At 42.1% G+C, this 20,287-nt stretch overlaps 2 protein-coding genes across 2 annotated transcripts in view; one reads left to right on the forward strand and one right to left on the reverse strand.

Moving 5' to 3' along the window:
* Positions 1-20,287, forward strand: part of LOC125245641 (zinc finger protein 271-like) — a 243,294-nt gene that overhangs the window by 120,177 nt on the left and 102,830 nt on the right. The gene's annotated exons all lie outside the window — the stretch shown is intronic.
* LOC125245493 (interferon-induced very large GTPase 1-like) lies at positions 4,515-12,717 on the reverse strand. The gene is made up of 4 exons (XM_048156119.1): positions 12,111-12,717; positions 11,419-11,994; positions 7,529-8,388; positions 4,515-7,396 (listed from the first exon to the last, which is right to left on the reverse strand). Exons 1-4 carry the CDS (start codon positions 12,280-12,282, stop codon positions 5,306-5,308), a joined length of 3,699 nt encoding a protein of 1,232 aa, XP_048012076.1. The 5' UTR covers positions 12,283-12,717; the 3' UTR covers positions 4,515-5,305.

Consider the following 20,287-nt stretch of genomic DNA (forward strand, 5'->3'; position numbering starts at 1 on the left):
AACATTCGCAACATTAGATCTCACTCTGACCTGTCCCTTTGGTCTAAATAAATTGAAACCTTTGTTATGCCTTCTCTCAGCACCTTATGTGAACAAAGTCATGCCCATTAATCCGGAGGTGGAGCTTTCCGCACTATAAAAGTGGGATGAACTTCCATGTCGTCCTCTTATCTTTCTCGCCTTAGAGACCAGGTACAGGTTGGAAAGCTGAATTAAAAATCGATTATCTCACATTCAATTCATCATCTAAGTGGTGCAGGTGCCTTGTGTCCCTGTGAATTTTGGTGATTTTATTGCATTATATTTTAGCTTGCTAGTATGCTAGCTATACAGTGTTGGTGGTACTTCTGTTTTTCTTTCAGATATCCATCAATGAAAAAAATTGTAAACATAATTCTATTATAAAGTTTGGTGAGTATTAAAGGGATAGTTCACCCAAAAATGAAAATTATTCCATGATTTACTCATACTCAAGCCATGTTTATGACTATCTTCTTTCAGACAAACACAATCAGAGATATATTTAAAAATATCCTCAGTCCTCCAAGGTTTGTAATAGCTGTCAATGACTGTCCAAATTTTGAAGACAAAAAAACAACAACAAAAAAAATGAATCTATAGGCCCAAATACTCTCCTGCCATAAATTTTGCATCTGAAAGGGAAACTCCTACAAATGCATATGCAATAAGTTCAGCCACAAAAATAACTGACCAAACAATCATCACTCAGTTAACCACATAATTATCCAATATTTAACTCTAACACTGCTTCAGTGTCACTTTTAACACACTTCTGGTGGACCCTATATGAACACAGAACGCTATTAATTTAAGATGGGGGATTTTGTTGTGCAGGTTCCCTTTTAGTCGGTCGAGTTCGACGTTACATCAGATCATTCTGATGAATGGGGCTTTCGGGCGAAACCAAGACGTTACTTTACTTCCTGAATAAGCGCGCAGTACATGCTGCACCCCAATTTGCCTACTTATACTACAGCCTAAAAGTATGCACTTTTTTTGTGTGAAGAAAAAGTACATACTTTTTAGTGTGTAGCAGAAGAGTATTCAAGCTTTGTGACATACAATCACGTTATAAAATTGCATCTTTAACGGATGCTCTGTTGCATAGTTACACGCATTCTGTCACCGTAAACTGACCTGTCAATCATCTTGTCACAATTGATACATTTGGCATACTCTTTTCAACATACTATGCTTTGAGACACATTTACTTCTAATTTCACATACTATTTAGGATGGAATGGTATGCACGTGTTGGGACGCAGGGCCAGGTTTCTTTCACATTCATGAGAATCGCGACACAGTTCCAGTGCAACCAACCTCCTACAGGAGGTCTGTTGTTTTCGTCTGCTAAATTTAACATATACGCCCTCATATTTGTTCAGGAGTTTGATGATGCTGAGTGTTTGTCTCTCATTGGTCGCCAGTGGATTAAAGCAAGTACACCTGGCTGCAGCCCTGCAGAACAGGACTGGGCTGCACATGTCGCTCCGCCTCATGCCTACTCTGATTGGCTTGATCGTTTTTCATAGGCATACATGATAGGAAATATGTTCGTAGTCTATGTTGGATGGAGTATATCTCATTCAAATCTATATGATCTGGAAAAGCTGTGCAGTTTCATAAAGCCTTTATTATAATGCACGGAAGATCCACGTTGTCAACAAATGGAATACAAGCAGATGATATGAGCAGATATTCAATACGCAAATAGCTCTTGTGGCGGGCTGAAAAGAATGTGTAATCTTTAACACCATAATTTCTCAACCGCCATATATCACATACCTTTACTTGATTTATGAAGTCGTTAAACAACTTTGAAGAAGCCGGGTCAGATAAATATTTCGTGGACCTATCAAGTGAGGGGTTATGGACCGCATTGAAGTCGCCCCCTATAACAAGGTGATATTCATTATGACTCCGTATGTTATGGATGAGATGCTGGTAAAATGCATTATCATATTAGTTGGAGCATACACTGAGACAAAGGCGCATTTGATATTGGTCCAAGTACATGGGTAATATGACCATCCGCATCACCCTTCGAACTATGTATGGAAAAGGGAAGGCGCCGGGCAACCAATATCAAAACCATCTTATTTTTCTTTACAGATGAAGAAAATGAGGCTATTTTAAAATGTCAATGATGTCAGTGTTCTGAAAATGATATACGTCACAGGCTTTTAAATGAGATTCCTGTATTAATGCAACAGAGGCATGTTTAGATCTTAAATGATCCATTTAGTTCTCTTAACAGCGCCGTTTAAACCATTGACATTCCAAGATACTATATTGAGAGCCATAAATCGGACACCATAACGCAAGACATATTAAGTGTGTAACAAAAAAGACTACACTTATAAGAGTAATTCAGGGCATCTGGAACATTGAGGGAACAAAAATAAGAACTGAATGAGAAGGCAGAAAGAAGAGAACAAGAATAAAGTCTGCCTGCCTGTTTAACAACTTTGTCTGTATATGTGGCCAGTATAGTCGATCACTCAAGTGGAAGAACTGACTCGGCATACCGGTTCACCGATGTGATGCTCGGTATAGTCGCTGTGTTTGACGAGTCTTTTAATCAGTTGCTTTGGTTTGCAGGCTGGCATCCGTTAACATTACAGCTGGTACATCAACCGATGCATGCAGAGGTAATGTGGATTCCTTGTGCTGGGAAGCATAAGATTCCACTTCGGCCGGCGTTTCCAGAAGGGAGGTTGATCCGCGATGTGTCACCTTAATCATAGTGGGGTAACTCATGAAGGAAGGGATCCCAAGTTGCTTGAGTTTTTTCCTAGCCTGATTCATTTCACGTCTTTTCATGGCAGTTTAGTTGCTGTAATTGGGGAAGAAAAGAAGCAAACTGCTTTTGTGAAGTATTGGACCGGCGGCTCGGGCTCCTTTGAGAATCACGTTTCTGTCCTGAAAGTGTAGTAGTTTAAAGATCAGTGTTCGCAGACATTTCCTGTTGCTGTCACTAGTGTAGATGTGATGCGCCCTTTCTTTAAGGGAAGGAATCCACTTAGATAGCTGTGTTAGAAAGCCCACAGGGTCGCTGCTCTTTTCTCTAAGGCCAACGAAACGAATGTTGCATTGCCGACTCTTATCTTCCAGTCTCGCCATCTTATCTTGTAGCATGTCTGCTTAACTTCAGCCGAATCCTGCTTTACTTTTCGAACCACTGACTGAATGTTTTCAAAGTTGTTACTGATTAACTTCATCTCTCTCTCCAAGAAACCAATTCTTTCAGCAACAGGTTGAAATTCCTCCTTGAAGATTTCTCAAACGATACCAAACTGTAGCTTTAGCTCGTCGGCCACCATGCTGCGCAACGCTTCATTTTCTGGTTCTTTTAGCCGTTTTTTTCTCTGCAGAGGACAGTAAAAGCTGTCGTTTAGCCATCACACACTGGTAAAAGAACCCAAGGAGCAAATATTATTGATTTATAACAAAGCTATAACTCAAAAAGATGATTTATCAGTGCCGAGTAGGGGAGCTCAAGCGGACTCCCTTACAAATTGACGAAGACTCAAGCGGCCATCCCTTAGAAAAGATTATTGCAGTTTTTACATATAGAAAACTGCAGTTTTTTGGACACAAAAAAACTGCAATATTGCAGTATAGCTGCAATACAACTGTAGTTTTACTGCAGGTGTACTTCAATATACTGCAGTTCTTTTTTGTAAGGGATCTCTGTCAGTAGGTCACGTGATCTCCTACATGATACTTCTTGCTTTCATCCTGCGTTTATCATTTACTTCCCCCCACTTTAAACCTATCAAATCCACATGATGTTCTGCTGTTCTCTTTTGAATGGGAACTCACTGCATCCACTGGAAGGCACAATGGGTAATGCCTCTGATATGACTGGTGTTTGAAGCATGAGTCTAAAACTCATGAATGAACTTGACATTTTTCTTTGTTTTCATATCTCAAAATGTTTTTGTTTTGGTATGTATACACACAAGCTTTTTTTAATTGATTTTAACTGATTTGTGAACAGATCCTTTGAAACAGGAGACAAATCTCTTTGATCTTTTGAACATTTTCACCAGTTTGAATTTTTACTTTATTCAAAACTGCGGATGACATTGATTAATAGCGTAATTATAACTGAAACTATTTGTATTTTCATTTACTTTCAAAAGAGGGAGCAAAAAAATAAAGATAATTATGTATATTACAATAAATTAAATGTTTTAATCTTATATTGTTTTCCTTTACATAGTGTGTTAAATATAGAAATATGCAAGCAAAAACAATGCTTGTCCCCAAAACACTGCTTGCATACAGACTCTGGTCTACTCACACTCAACTCTGCAAGACAATGCTTGTGAACTAGCTTCACTAGCTCCGTTTTGATTGAGAACAGTATGACTATGTTGGTCCAACAGCCAGACCAGCATAAACCAACCTGGACCAGCATGTAATTAATGCTTATTTATGCTGGATTTTTGAGCAGAGTCTCTTTCTGGACTGGGGTGAATCTTGATATTCTGAAATGTTTTTCTAGTGTTCATTCGTACACTAAGTAAACGTTTAGACAGTGGTCAGAACATTTTATCTTTCATCTCTTGACCAGCATGCAGGATTTGTCCAGGGCTTCAATAAGACAAGAGGGAAAATGTGTTATTTCTTTGATTTTATTTATTATTTTTTTTTACTATACTTCATGATTTATACAAGTAAATGCAGCATTACATTTTTTTTAAAGTTTTTTTTTTTTTAATCTTCAATTTTGATATCATCATATGAAATATTAAAGTTGTTATTTCATTATCTGTATATCTACAGCTAATTTCACCTCTAAAAAAAACAGGAAAAAAATCTGTAAAATTCACCACCACAAAAACAATTCAATTTTGACTGAAATTTTGTTAAAAGTGCAGTAAGTGATTTCTGAGAAACGCTGTTGAAAGTGGTTCAGACCAAGCACCAAAACACACTTGTAGCCAATCAGCAGTATGGAGTGTGTCCACTCATGATGGGGGAGGTGTGTGTGTTGCATGGCGTTTGTGAGTTTGTGAGTTCTACCACAATAGAGGTGTGATCCCTCTGGGTAGGGACATGTTTATTTTGGTGATTTGAAAGATAATCAGTTCTTCTCAGAAATCGCATACTGCACATTTAAATGTAGCATATATTTTATGAGTAACTGAATCTTGTCAAGCCCTCATATTTGCTGAGATGCTGATGACTTCAGAATCTGTCATGTGTAATAGAAACTCTTACTGTGATCATAGGAGACGTAAGTTTCATTCTTTCATGTTTCTATTCTTCTCCATTAGATACATTTATCCAAACTCTCAATAGCATCCTGTTTTGTGTATGTTTTCCATTTGTCTGGAATCTTCCCTTTCCCCTCAAATGTTTTACTGTAACATTTTTCCAGATCCTTCTGGAATCTGCACACAAACCACTTCCAGTAGGGCATATCGGAGTGGTCAGGGGTGATGCTCCATTCTGCATAAACTCCTCCTGCTGTGCTGTATTCTTTATATTTAAACTGACCATCTGGTGTATTAAAATGCTGATCACTTCCAACTAAACTTGTACAAATATCAGCACAAAGATTCTGTGTTAAACCATAATATGTGCCAATAATTCCATCCACTCTGTGGAAAGCAACTCTGTGATCTTCATCATGGTTTTCTATGGTGTTGGTGCAGGTGGCTTTACAGAACGGACACTGAACCCAACAGCACTGACAGAAGTGATCAATCAGAATCTGATGTGGTCTGTCCTTATAGTCAAGATTTACTAGAAATGTCTTTCTGTTGAATCTTCTGCTGATGTCAGATATTATAGCAGGAAGCTCTTGTCTTATCACATCTTCTAGAAGGTTGAAGTCATCAACATCATCATGTTTCACTCCACTGAGGTCTTTTTCAGAGAAGATCAGCTCATCTGAGAGCTTCTGTGTGAAACTCTTCAACCACAAATCAACATCTCCTCTGTTCACGTGAACATGTTCAGTAGATTCATGTGCTGCTTTCATGATCTTCTGCTGCAGGAGTTCAAAGTTCTCCTTCATCTTGGGTAAAACACTGACACTGAACTTATGAATGATGTACCGACTGACTTCATCTCTGATGAAACTCTTGAAGTAATCTCTCTGATAATTAATGTAGTTCATGTATTTGGTAAAATCCTCCTCTTCTGCCAGTGTCTTCAGGATGTGTTTCTCCAGATTTGATCTGTTTCCATTCAGTGATTCACAGTTTGATCTCATTTCATCAGTCAGATCTCTGGCAGTCTTCTTGTAGACACTCTGCTCAATGGGCTCTTTGAGTTTCTGACAGATGATCTCACCAAAAATGGCAGCTGATGTTGATCCATGACAGTATTTCTGGAAAATACTATAGTATTCTTCTCTCTTCTTCTCAACATATATTTCAGGATCATTGGCTTCTCTAAACATCCTGTGTTGGTCAGTGATCATCTTGTTTGCTCTCTTACAGATGGAATAAACCAAGTCCATGACAAATTTACTCTTAAACACATATTTCACAGATCCTTCCTGATGTTCTTTTACTCTTGTCCTGATGTAATCTGTGAGTTGTGGAATGCAGCTAATGTTGTAGCCCATCTTTGAAATGTTAAATGACTGAATAATTTTGTCTGCTTGCTGACCAACATCTGTGACTAATGATCTTATTTGGGCTTCATCCTCTTTAGAAAGAGCATAACCAAACCTCCCTATAGCTAATTTGATGGCATTTTTAAAATCTGTAAATTCAGTGGACCGGTTTCCCTTTACATAATCAGAATAACTTGCCACAGAAAAAATATCCCTGCTCTCCATCCAGTGATTGAAAAAAACACCTCTATAGTTGTCACTGAGGATCTTTTTCACATCTCTCATTATGTTAATGTCTTTGATTGGTTTAGTGTTTATGATCTTCTTCATACTCTGTTCCCAAAACAAATCAAACTGTTTCTTCAGTGTTTCATTATTTGCTTTGTCTTTGAGTTTTAAAGCAAGTTTTTTGCTCTTTTCATAGAGAATGTTTTCATTAATTGTCCTCAGAGCATCAATCTTTTTCTTCAGGTCTCGCTGCTGAAGAATTCCATTTAATTTCCTCTTTGTTTCTCTCACAATATTTTCCTGAATCCCTTTGATTTTGATTTCAAATGATGTTTTCCACTGAATCAGTATATCTTTATCCCTGTTTTTCTCAAAGAATTCAGACATTGATTTTTCCACTTCTTCACTTGTCTTCTTCAGTTCTCTTTGAAGATCAGTTTCATCAACCTCATGAATTGCTTCATTTTCTATTTTGTTGTGTAGTTTGTTCTCAGTTTCCATCATGGCACTGCGAAGCCTCCAGGACCACTTGCTGTATTCAGTCTCTAGTTTCCTGTAGGCTGTGACCTTTTGGAGTTAAAAGCAACACAAATCATTCAGTCTGGCAACTTTTGGTGGGTTATTATTTCTGTTACAATTTATTTTTATTTTTTATTTTATTTTATTTTTTTAATAACAGAACTTGTACTGAACACTCACCTGTACTGAATCATCCATTTTAGAGCACATCTCTTTACTCTTAGTAAGTCTCAGATAGTCAGAAATCGGTTTCTCCCTCTCACTCCTTTTATCATCATGCTCTTCTCTTCTCTTTCTCTCTTTGTCATGATTCTGTCTTTCTTCCTCCATCATCATCTTCATATTCTCTTCTTCATGTTTGCCTACCAGTTCTTCTCTGATTCTGTCCATTAGGATCTTCATTTGTTGATCTTGTTTTTCTTTTTCCATCTCTCTGAACATCTTACATGAGTAGAAACTCCCTCCGTTTGCTTTCACCATGGCATCTATCTTCATCAATAGATTAGACACCTGTGTTCGGTCTCCAGTCTGATTATTATTGAACACATGATATCTGTTTCCACACGCTTCAATCAGCTTCATCAAAGGAGATCCAGGTTTATCTAGAAACTGTTCGATGGTTTTATCCCTCAGATCATCTCCTCTGGTGAAGAGCACCATGGTGAACATTAAAGATTTCTCACCAAATGTCTCTTGGATGATCTTCACTGATGTTTCATCTTCTTTAGTGAACCGTCCCAGTGGAATCAGTAGGAGAAACACATGTGGTCCAGGCAGCATCATGGAGATGCAGTGGCTGATTTCTCTCTGGATCTCCTCATTAGTAAGTTCAGTATCAAACATTCCTGGAGTGTCGATCACAGTAACGTGTCGGCCATTGATTTCAGATGATTCTATCTGAATCTCTTTAGTCACTGATTGCTGAGATGTTTCTGCTTTAAACGTGTCAATTCCTAAGATGGTGTTTCCTGTTGCACTTTTCCCAACTCCAGTTTTTCCCAGCAGCACAATCCTCATTTCATCTTCACTCTCTGTTGAACCTGTAAAAGAAGAATTGCATAAGTCCTTAAAACCTGTTTAAACAAGTTCAAAAATCCACTTGTCCTGGACAAGTATTGAGCCCTTCTCAGTGTCATTTGCAGACCTGCCAACCTTGGAATTTTTTTTTTTTTTTTTTTTTGAGTACCAGTATGATGGACAGGACACAGAACCCTTGGAAAACAGTAAAAACGTCCCGGTTACATATGTAACCCTCGTTCCCTGAAGGAGGGAATGGAGACGTACATCATAAGTGAACCGACGAATTGGGATATCGCCAGAGAGCCCTATCACCTTTGAGTGTAACTAAACGAGCCAATGGAATTGGCATGCGTGTTTTGCATAATGCGCACCGCCCCCTCGAGGCGGGTATAAATACAGAAGCGGATGCAGTTGCACTTGTTGCAGTTGTTTTTCGCTGAGGAGACAACTTGAGTCTGCACTACAGCGAAGGCACAGGAACTGTGGCGATGGGACGTACATCTCCGTTCCCTCCTTCAGGGAACGAGGGTTACATACGTAACCAAGACGTTCCCTTTCAGTCGGTCATGTTTGCAGTACATCAGAAGTGAACCAACGAATTGGGATCCCAAATAAAACTCCACAGTTACTGACCCCTTCCAGTGCCCAGCGTAAGCTCCAGCCACCTGCCGCACCTTGGGGCAGAGAAGGGGGTGAGCTTACACTGAGAGAGTCTACTGCTGTTCCGCAAGACCCACTACAGTAAGACTTAGACAACACTGGGGAAGCGAACCCATAGGGGACTCTGTGGAGGCCACAACCTACCCAGAGGGGAGGTATGATGTGGAAATACACATATAGACTGGCCGTGGGCAGTGCACATATAGAGTCCCTGAGATGGCTCCAGCCTAAATAGGGAGATACTCATCTGACAGGTGACAGCAGAGCTGACTCTGCTAAGGGAAAGAAACGGGCTCACTGTAGGGAGTTAACCGTGGACAATACACATATGGGACCGCTCACCCAGCCAAACCTCGACGTCAGTGACGGATGTTTGGCCTAGCATCAGACACTCCACAATGTCCGAGCCACAAGGAGAGGAGAGGCGGAGGAACTCGACAGGATTCGCCAGGCGGGGAACTCACTGGAGCAATGGATGCACGCATCCAGCCCAGGGGGCAGGAATGGCATAGCAAGCCGACACCAGAACGGGTCCTTTGCGTTACTGGCTACTGGAAGCGAGTACACAGGAAGATACCGGTTCCACACGAAGTCTATAGAATCTTGCGAACGTTTTGGGTGTTGCCCAGCCCGCAGCTCTACAGATATCTGTCAGCGAGGCGCCGTGCGCCAGTGCCCAGGAAGAGGCACCTCCTCTGGTGGAGTGAGCTCTTAACCCGAGCAGGCAAGGCACACCTTGGGACTGATAAGCAAAGGCGATGGCATCCACTATCCAGTGGGCCATCCTCTGCTTGGAGACAGCCTTTCCCTTCTGCTGGCCTCCGTAACAGACAAAGAGCTGATCTGAGGTCCTAAAGCTTTGCGTTCTATCCACTTACAGGCGCAGAGCGCGGACGGGACAGAGAAAAGCCAGGGCTGGGTCTGCCTCCTCCGAAGGCAGCGCTTGCAGGTTTACTACCTGATCGCTGAAGGGAGTGGTAGGAACCTTGGGCACATATCCAGGCCTCAGGATAACTTGAGAGTCACTGGGCCCGAATTCCAGGCACGATTCGTCGACCGAAAATGCGTGCAGGTCCCCTACCCTCTTAACCAAGGCCAATGCAACCAAGAGGACGGTCTTAAGGGATAGTACTTTTAACTTCGCTGACTGCAAAGGCTCGAAGGGATGACCACGGAGAGATGTAAGTACCAGGGAGAGATCCCAAGAAGGTATAGAGGGAGGGCGAGGCAGATTCAGTCTCCTCGCCCCCCATCAGGAACCTGACGATCAGGTCATGCTTCCCCAAAGACTTACCATCGTCTGCTGCGTGGCAATAGCGGCAACATACACTTTGAAATGACATCTTGAAAAAGACGCTCTGTAAACAGCTTGCGGCTTCGCTGTAGCGTGCCTTATCACCAGCACAGAAAAACAAGGCTCTTCAAAGGCTTGAGTAGTTTAAGCTCAGTCGATAGCAAGAACACACACAAGTTGGCTCCAAAGCGAGTCTACATCCACTACATCCACTTCCGTGACTACATCCAACAACACAGTCAAACTCTTTTTCTTTTGCTTGATTTGAGTACTACGTGTGCACAGAGGAGTCACCAGGTTTTTGTGTAGTTTAGAGTGACAAATTGTACCGGCGTACTTTGAGGTCAAATTGCTTACACGCTATGCAAAATGTGTACATGTTGGCAGGTCTGCATTTGGAATCAAAAATGGGTTCAAGTTAATCAAAAAATCTTGATTAGCTAATCAAAAAACCTGAATTAGGTGTATTAGGACTAAACTTTGTTGGAAGGTAGATCTCCAGAAGCATTACTGTCTTAGTAATGCAGTCCACTACAGTCCATGAAAGTCTGACCAACAGTTAAATGGGATGATCTAGCCTATGGAATCGTTAATCCTGTTTCCTAGCAACTGTGACAGCTGACTGAAAACAAAACATGGTTCACAACCCGTCTTACCATGTTCAGCTTGGTCCATTTATGTACATAATAAAAAGTATATAAAACTATATACTATATATACCATCTAAAATCTACATTTGAACAACATTTTTTTTTCTTTAAAAATTTGTATTATTAGCTATTTGTGTAGAATGAAACCAAATACTTAATATTATACTTATTAAGTGTAATCTAGCATGATCTTTCAAAAAAAAAAAAAAAAAAGGAAAGAATAAGTCGCACTCTCACTGGTGTGCAATAAATGTTGAGATAGCCTGGGCCGTGAAGGATTCATTCGTTCTATCCTTCAGGGCTCAGGAATAAAAGGACAAATTTGTGGGCTGCATTTGAAGGACCCTTTAAATGAGAGAGCCTTCATCACGATGCTGTGATTCAATTGGTCTTCAAAAGATGCAGACCCTGAATTGGGACACAACTATTGACTTTATGGTCATTACCTTGAAAATGAATGTCTGTCTGTAGTTTTTTCATCTGTGCATCAAAAAATGTCTCTGTGGAGAAGAACTCTCCTCTGTTTTCTTCCAGCATCTTCTCAATGTTCTTCATCAATGTGGACACTTGTGTGGTGGGACCAAAAAAATGATGTCGACCTCCAAAACTCTCAATGACAGACTGTGTTTCTTCATTGAGTTCAGCTGTCTGATGCTCTGAACTCTGCATTATGAGGATCATCATGTGTTTGTTGATCCTTGAGCTGAATATCCTCTGGATCTTCTCCATTTCTGCTTTGTCTTCATCAGTCATTGGAGTGTCAGGAATAATGAGGAGGAAAACATGAACTCCAGGATCACAGAGAAAAACACAGCGGAGAGTCTGACGCACCACTTCCTCCTCTGAGAGACGACTGAGAGCTGGAAGCTTCACCAGACTGATCAGACAGCCATGAAGCTGCACGTCAGTCCTCACACACTCTGGTCTTCTGTCTGTCTGCTGCAAGATCTGCTCTGATATGGAGGATTTTAATGTCCCGTCACGACCACACACAACCAGATTCAGCTTCACACCCTCTGAAACTGTGATAAGAAATTTAAAACACTTATTATAGTTCATTTATCACAACAAATATCATCATAATATTATCCCACTCATGTCTTTCTGTGACCTGTTGAGTTAAAAAAATTCTATGAACCTTCACAAACCAGGTGACGTCCATCATTCATCTGCACAATGTCCTCAAACGCCTGCAGAAGATCATCAGGAGAGCTTCTTCTCTGCAAACTGAAGTGTCTGTTGAAGCATTTCTGAATGATCTTCTGTAGGATGTCATTGGTTTCAGTGGGCTCTTGTGTGGTGAGAACCATGGTGTGTTGATAAGCGCGCTCAGAGAAAGAGTCCAGCACCTTCTCCACACACTCCTGATCTTCTGCTGAACACTGATCATGTTTGAGGAGCAGAACGATCACATGAGGTCCTGGATCAGACAGATTCACACACTCTCTCACTGTCTGTGTGATCTGATGATCTGAGATGTTTGTCTGGAGCAGCTGAGGACTGTTGATGATGGTCACATGTCTGTCCTTCAATCTTCCTCCGACTCTCTCTACAACATCTGGAGGAGCTTCACTGTCAAACGCTGCTCGCCCCAACAGGAAGTTTCCCACTCTACTGTTTTCTGACACGCTGTTCCCCAGCAGAATGATCCTCAGATCACTCACTGAAACAAACACATGTAACAAGTCAATGACATCAAGATCTAGATCTTTAACATCACAGTTGAGGAAAAATGAATAAAACTGATAACAGTATCCCTGAGTACAATTTCCACAACTCTTGCCCAGCTAACAATATTTTGTTCTGAGTATGTTTTCCAAACATTCTGCATTACATTCCAAGAGCATAAAAATGTTAAAGTTCATAGAACATAACTTAAAGGTTAGAATAATATTCCTGAAACATTCTTTCAACTTAATTTTTAGCAACTGAACATTCTGCACAGCAAAATCCTCAGTGTTAATGAACACTATTCAATGTCTAATGCAGTGGCGTTGTACTTAAAATTCGTCTGTCCGAGATGAAAAGAAGTCTGCACTGCTACAGCACATGTGGTAGATTACCGTTTATCTTACATGCATATTTCACTATATGCAGATTTAGTGTCGGGTATTTAAATAGTCAGCTGTTAAATAGTAACTGTTTCTACTGGCAGGTAAAACTGTTGTCAGACAACTGCAAGCTTAAAAAAACCTGCCACTGAACCATCGTCATTCATTCATTATTAGAAGAGCTGAAGAGGTAATAATACAACTGTTCCGCAAAACTGAGAAGTTCTAACTACTAACTAAGCTTAATAGTAGTTCACGGTATACAAAGTTTTGGTGAAATAAAATAACTTTACATTTATGTTGCATTTACATTTAGTCATTTAGCAGACGCTTTTATCCAAAGCGACTTACAAATGAGAATAGTAGAATCAATCAAATAAACATGAGAACAACAATATGTAAGTGCTGTGTGAAGTCACAGTTGTGTCAGTAAAGTGCACGTAGCAAGGATTTTTTAAATTTTTTTTTATATAAATACACAAATAGATGGAAGAATAGATATCAAGGTAAGTGCTACTATTACTGGGTCAAGTGCTGATGAAAGAGATACGTCTTTAGCATTTTTTTGAAAATGGCTAGAGACTCAGTTGCTCGGATAGAGCGTGGCAGGTCATTCCACCAGCCAGGAACAGACCCGGAGAAGGTCCGTAAGAGTGATTTTGTGCCCCTTTGTGATGGCACCACAAGGCGCCGTTCACTTGCAGAACGCAAGTTTCTGGAGGGTGCATAAGTCTGAAGTAGTGAGTTAAGATATAGCGGTGCAGAGCCAGCGGTCGTTCTGTAGGCAAACATCAGAGCCTTGAATTGGATGCAAGCAGCTACTGGCAGCCAATGCAGACTGATGAAGAGAGGAGTGACGTGCGCTCTCTTCGGTTCGTTGAAGACCAGTCTTGCTGCAGCATTCTGGATCAGTTGTAGAGGATTGACAGTGCATGCTGGAAGGCCAGCCAAGAGAGCATTACAGTAGTCCAGTCTGGATAGAACAAGAGCTTGGACAAGAATTTGTGTGGAATGCTCCAATAGGAAGGGTCTAATCTTCCTGATGTCGTTCAAGGCAAATCTGCAGGACCGGGCCATTGACGCAACATGATCTGTGAAGCTTAAACAATCACCCATCACCACTCCAAGGTTCCTGGCTGTCCTGGAAGCAGTAATGGTTGACGACTCAAGTTGAATTGAAAGGTTGTGATGAAGTGTTGGGTTGGCACCGACCACAAGCAGTTCCGTTTTTGCAAGGTTGAATTGAAGGTGGTGGTCCTTCATCCAGGAAGAAATGGCTGTCAGGCAGGCTGCGATGCGACCAGCAACCGTCGGATCATCTGGTTGGAATGAGAGGTAGAGTTGTGAGTCATCAGCATAACAGTGATAGGAGAAACCATGATCCTGAATGACAGATCCTAGTGATGACATGTAGATGGAGAAGAGAAGTGGTCCAAGCACAGAGCCCTGAGGTACCCCAGCAGCAAGATGATGTGACTTGGACACCTCACCTCTCCAAGATACCCTGAAGGACCTACCTGAGAGATAAGATTCGAACCACTTTAGTGCGGTTCCTGAGATGCCCTTCGACATGAGTGTAGACAGGAGGATCTGGTGGTTAACAGTGTCAAAAGCAGCAGACAGATCCAGCAAGATGAGTACTGATGATTTTGAAGTAGCTCGTGCCAGTCTCAGGGCTTCAGTGACTGAGAGCAGGGCAGCCTCAGTTGAGTGGCCACTCTTGAAGCCAGACTGGTGGTTGTCAAGGAGGTTGTTCTGTGTGAGATAAGTAGACAGTTGGTTGAATACAACTCTCTCTTAGCAATGAAAGGAAGAAGGGATACTGTAGTTTTCCAAAAGTGCTGGACTCAGAGTGCGTTTTTTAAGCAGTGGGGTAATCCTAGCCTGCTTAAAAGCTGTGGGAAATGTTCCAGTGTGAAGGGAAGAATTGATAATGTGAGTGAGTGCAGGTAGAACTGAGGAGGAGATGGCCTGAAGAAGATGAGTGGGGATAGGGTCTAGCGGACAGGTAGTAGGGTGACTGGAAAGGATGAGTTTTGTAACATCTGCCTCAGAGAGCATGGAGAAGGAGGGGAGAATTTCTGTGGTTTCCGTTAAGATGTTATTGTCAGTATGTGGTGTGGAGAATTGGCCGCTGATGGTTGTTATTTTATGTGTGAAGAATGTGGCAAAGTCATCAGCTGTAAAAGCTGATGTGGGAGGGAGGGGAGGAGGGCAAAGAAGAGAAGAGAAGGTTTTGAGAATTGTGTGGGAATCAGTTGAATTGTTAATTTTAGTGTGATAGTATGAGGTTTTAGCATTGGAGACATTAGTAGAGAAAGAAGAAAGGAGTGACTGATATAAGTTAAGGTCAGTAGGATCTTTAGATTTGCGCCACTTCCTCTCTGCAGCCCTGAGTCTAGACCGATGCTCACGAAGAGCATCAGAGAGCCAGGGGGCAGAGGGGGTGGCACGGGCTGGTCTGGTTAAAAGGGGGCAGAAGTCATCTAAGCAAGATGTTAGAGTGGTGCAAAGAGTGTCAGTAGCATTGTTAGTGTCCAGTGATGAGAACTGGTTAGGGGGAGGAAGTGTGGATGAGACCATAGGCGGATAGGCGGGATGGTGAGTGGGAGTGTAGGTTTTGCCGAAAAGTAACATGTGGTGGAGTGTGTGTTGAGTTAGGGGTCAGGTTGAGAGTAGAAGTGATGAGAAAGTGGTCAGAGGTATGTAGTGGAGTAACCAGTGTATTGTCGGTGGAGCCACAGCGTGTGTAGATGAGGTCCAATTGGTTACCTGATTTGTGGGTAGCTGAGGTAGCCACTCGCTTGAGATCAAATGAGGCAAGCAGAGTGTGGAAGTCAGCATCCTGAGGTTTGTCTAGATGGATGATGAAGTCTCCAAGTACTAGAAGAGGAGTACCATCCTCAGGGAAGGATGAGACTAACACATCTAACTCCTCCAAGAAGTTACCTAGCTGACCTGGGGGACGATAAACTACAACATGGATTTTAGTAGGGATAAATGTTTTTGGAACTGATGGCTTCAAAACTGTATGGTGTCGCAAAGGTGAGGAATACAAAGAAAATTGCATGGTGCCTACAGTGAAACATGGTGGTGGCAGTGTCCTTATGTGGGGCTGCATGAGTGCTGCTGGTGTCGGGGAGCTGCATTTCATTGATGGCATCATGAATTCACAGATGTACTGCTCTATACTGAAAGAGAAGATGCTTCCATCTCTTTGTGCCCTTGGTCGTCGTGCACTTTTCCAACATGACAATGTCACGTAAGCACACAGACAAGATGTAAGGATCCAATCGCAGCTTTATTATATAGGGTAATCCAAAGTGTAAATCCAGAAAACAGGCAAGGGTCAAACATCAAGGGAAACAGTCCACAAAAACAGAAAACCAGGGATACACAGTGCACGTAACACAAAACAACGAACCACAAACAAAGGCAGAAACAACTGAGTATAAATAGACAGACAGTAATGATGAAACACAAAACAGCTGGTGCAATGAAGGGTAATGAGTCCGGGAAGTGGGTTATGGGTAATGTAGTCCAAGGGGTGAAAACAAGAGTCCTCTAGTGACAGACAAGGGCACTCCCAGTAATGATCATGACAGACAATGATCCTAAACACACATCTGAGGCCACTGTTGGATTTCTGAAGAAGAACAGGGTGAAAGTGATTCAGTGGCTCCTGATCTTAACACAATCGAACACTAATGGGGAATTCTGAAGAGACAAGTTGAGCATCACTCTCCATCCAGCATCCAGTCTCTAAAAGCGGTCATTCTTGAAGAATGGAAAAAGATAGATGTTGCAAAATGTTGCCAACTTGTTCATTCCATGCCTAGAAGACTTGGTGCTATCATTAAAATTCATGGAGGCCATACAAAGAACTAGATGTAGTAGTTTTTGTTGTGGGGTGTACTCATTTTTGCATCACCCTAATTTGAGTAAAACTGAAATCTAAGTTATAATATTAACCTTACTTTCAAGTTAAACGGATGTTATATTAAACTCAGTCTTGTCAACATTTTGGAAATTGTTTTTGTGTTCATTGAGATATTGTTTAAAAAGTTATTTTTCAAAGGGGGAGTACTCATTTATGCTGAGCACTGTAGATATGATATAGCCAGTTAGGCAACTGTCTGATAACATTTATTATTGTAATGTCATCTAGTGTTTGGCAAGTCAGTTTCTACACAGCAAATTCCCCCGTGTTAAATTAACACTGCTCATGGTTTATATGAGTCCACATTCAGGGTTTTATAAGTAACACTAGAGCAGTGTTGAAGTTGATTAGGTAATTAAGTGATTAATTGAGTGATGATTGAGCATTATTGAAGACAACTGATGATAACAAGCAGAATCTGAAGAAAAGAGAAACACAAGAACTGCAACTGACTTCAGCTACAGGCTTAGATGAAATCAACTGAAGATAAAAGAAGACATTAAATCTCTCAAGATCTGATTAAACAACTCCACAAACAGCATTACCAGCTTGACTTATTACTAACCACATTGACTTTATTTCTGTCACATGTCTACATGTGGAAACACGATGATCAATATATGATTTATTGATGAAGCTGTAAGCTGGTCTGTGTATAAATCATATATTGATCAGTTACTAATGGTTTGTTCATCATTTGTTCATGATTAACAATTGTTTATTGAGATAATACAAAACAATTTTGACGTAAATACTTCAATTATTTATAGTGTAATTTATAACATTTTATATTATTTATAAGTGATAATGTATCAACTAAATATTTATAAACCATCTACTAATGATCTGTTTTTATTTATTTCATGATTTAAACATTTAAGATAATTTACAGCATATTTGTAAATCGTTAGCATTCCACTTATTAATCATTTATGAACGTATAATCATGTTTTGTAAATGATTAGTTCATCATTAACTAATAATTTATAAACGACTTATAACTGAATGTTATTATAAAGTGTTACCGATTTGACTATATAATGTATATAACTATATATGTCTCAGAACAGCCATTTGCAGGTTCCTGGCAGTGTGACGTCACATTAGCCACAGGCCCCGCCTGTCACAGACACGTCAGGTTCCAACATCCACCAATCACAGCGCACTCCATCCCCAGAGTACTGATCACCGCCACCTGCACCTCATCATTGCACTAATCAACAGCACTATAAAGAGCACACACACACAGCACTCCATGTCCGGTCTCGTTTGCAGATACTCACGTAAATGCTTACCTCAAGGACTCCCTGCTTCATACCTACCAGTCTCCAGCGTGTCTTCTTCCCTCTGTGTTCCTCGTCTCCTGTGTGTGAGTGCTCAACCTGTCTCCAGCGATCTCCAGCTCCAGCGTGTTCACAGACTTCGACATTCCCAAATGTTACGCCCCCTTCAGCGATGTCTTCTGCCCACAAAGGGCTTCCAAGCTGCCTCCACACCGGCCATGGGACTGTGCCATCGATCTGCTTCTGGGTGAACCAGTGCCAAAGGGTAAGATCTACCCATTATCCATCCTGGAGGAGAAGGCCATAGAGGATTACATCAAGGAGGTCCTCGCTCAAGGATACATCCGGTCGTCTACTTCCCCTGCTGCTTCCAGCTTCTTCTTCGTGGCTAAAAAGGACAGAGGCTTGCGGCCCTGTATCGACTATCGCTCACTCAACAAGATCACCGTAAAATTCATATATCCCCTTCCTCTTGTCCCAGCGGCCCTGGAACATCTCCGTGGTGCCACTGTGTTCACGAAGTTGGACCTCCGCAGCGCGTATAACCTCATCCGGATACGTGAGGGGGACGAGTGGAAGACCGCCTTCATTACTCCTACTGGCCACTATGAGTACCTCGTGATGCCGTATGGCCTGGTCAACGCCCCCTCCGTATTCCAGGACTTCATTCATGAGGTGCTCCGGGAGTTTCTCCATTGCTTCGTCCTAGTATACATCGACGACATACTCATCTACTCCCGGAGCCAGGCCGAACATCGCCGACATGTTGCAGAGGTCCTCACCCGCCTTCGTCAATTCCACCTGTTCCTCAAAGCGGAAAAGTGCTCCTTCCATCAGCCTACAGTGTCATTCCTGGGATACATCATCGGCCACAGTGGCATCCGGATGGACGAGAGGAAGGTGGAATCCATCAAAACCTGGCCAGAACCTTCAACCATTAAAGAATTACAATGCTTCCTTGGATTCGCAAACTTCTACCGCCGGTTTATCAAGAACTACAGCTCCATCACCCATCCTCTCACCAGTCTCCTCAGACACAAGCCCAAGTCTCTGTCCTGGACTCCAGCAGCCACCAACGCCTTCAACCGCCTCAAGGAAGCCTTCACCACTGCTCCCTTACTCGTCCACCCCGATCCAGAGCTGCCCTTCGTCGTAGAGGTGGATGCCTCTACCACCGGAGTGGGAGCGGTGTTGTCACAGCAGCAGGGGATGCCAAGTAGACTCCACCCATGCGCCTTCTTCTCCCGCAAGCTCAGCCTGGCGGAAGTCAACTACGACATCGGTGACAGGGAACTCCTCGCTGTGAAGCTTGCTCTGGAAGAGTGGAGGCATTGGCTGGAGGGAGCCAAACATGCGTTCCTGGTTCTGACAGATCATAAAAACCTAGAATATCTCCATGCTGCCAAAAGGTTGAATCCAAGACAAGCTTGTTGGGCCATGTTCTTCTCCCGGTTCAACTACACCATCTCCTATTGACCTGGCTCAAAGAATATAAAAGCGGATGCTCTCTCCCATCTCCATGCTCCTGAAGAGAAAATGGAAGAACCTGAGCCAATCATCCCGAGCTCACTCATTGTAAGCCCCATCACTTGGTCAGAAGAGACCATTCCTTCCTCCAATGCCTCCGCGAACCCTCCGCCGGGCTGTCCACCTGGCTTGCTTTACATCACCCGGACACAACGCACTCCAACCATCCACTCAGCTCACACATCACTAGGCACTGGTCACCCGGGGGTCAATGAAACCCTCTCATTGCTGAAAGAACGCTTCTGGTGGCCAGGGATGGCAGCCAATGTCAGAAGGTACGTGCAGGGCTGTCGGGAGTGCGCCATCTCCAAAAGTCCACGTCATCTGCCAGCTGGGAAACTCCTTCCTCTGCCCGTTCCCAACCGACCTTGGTCACACCTAGGGGTGGATTTCATAATGGACCTTTCTGCTTCTGATGGAAATACCTGCATCCTAGTCATCATAGATCGTTTCTCCAAATCTTGTCGTCTCATTCCACTAAGAGGACTACCCACTGCCATGGAAACGGCAGAAA

The sequence above is a fragment of the Megalobrama amblycephala genome, linkage group LG1, assembly GCF_018812025.1.
Source record: "Megalobrama amblycephala isolate DHTTF-2021 linkage group LG1, ASM1881202v1, whole genome shotgun sequence".
In the NCBI taxonomy this organism is placed as follows: domain Eukaryota; kingdom Metazoa; phylum Chordata; class Actinopteri; order Cypriniformes; family Xenocyprididae; genus Megalobrama; species Megalobrama amblycephala.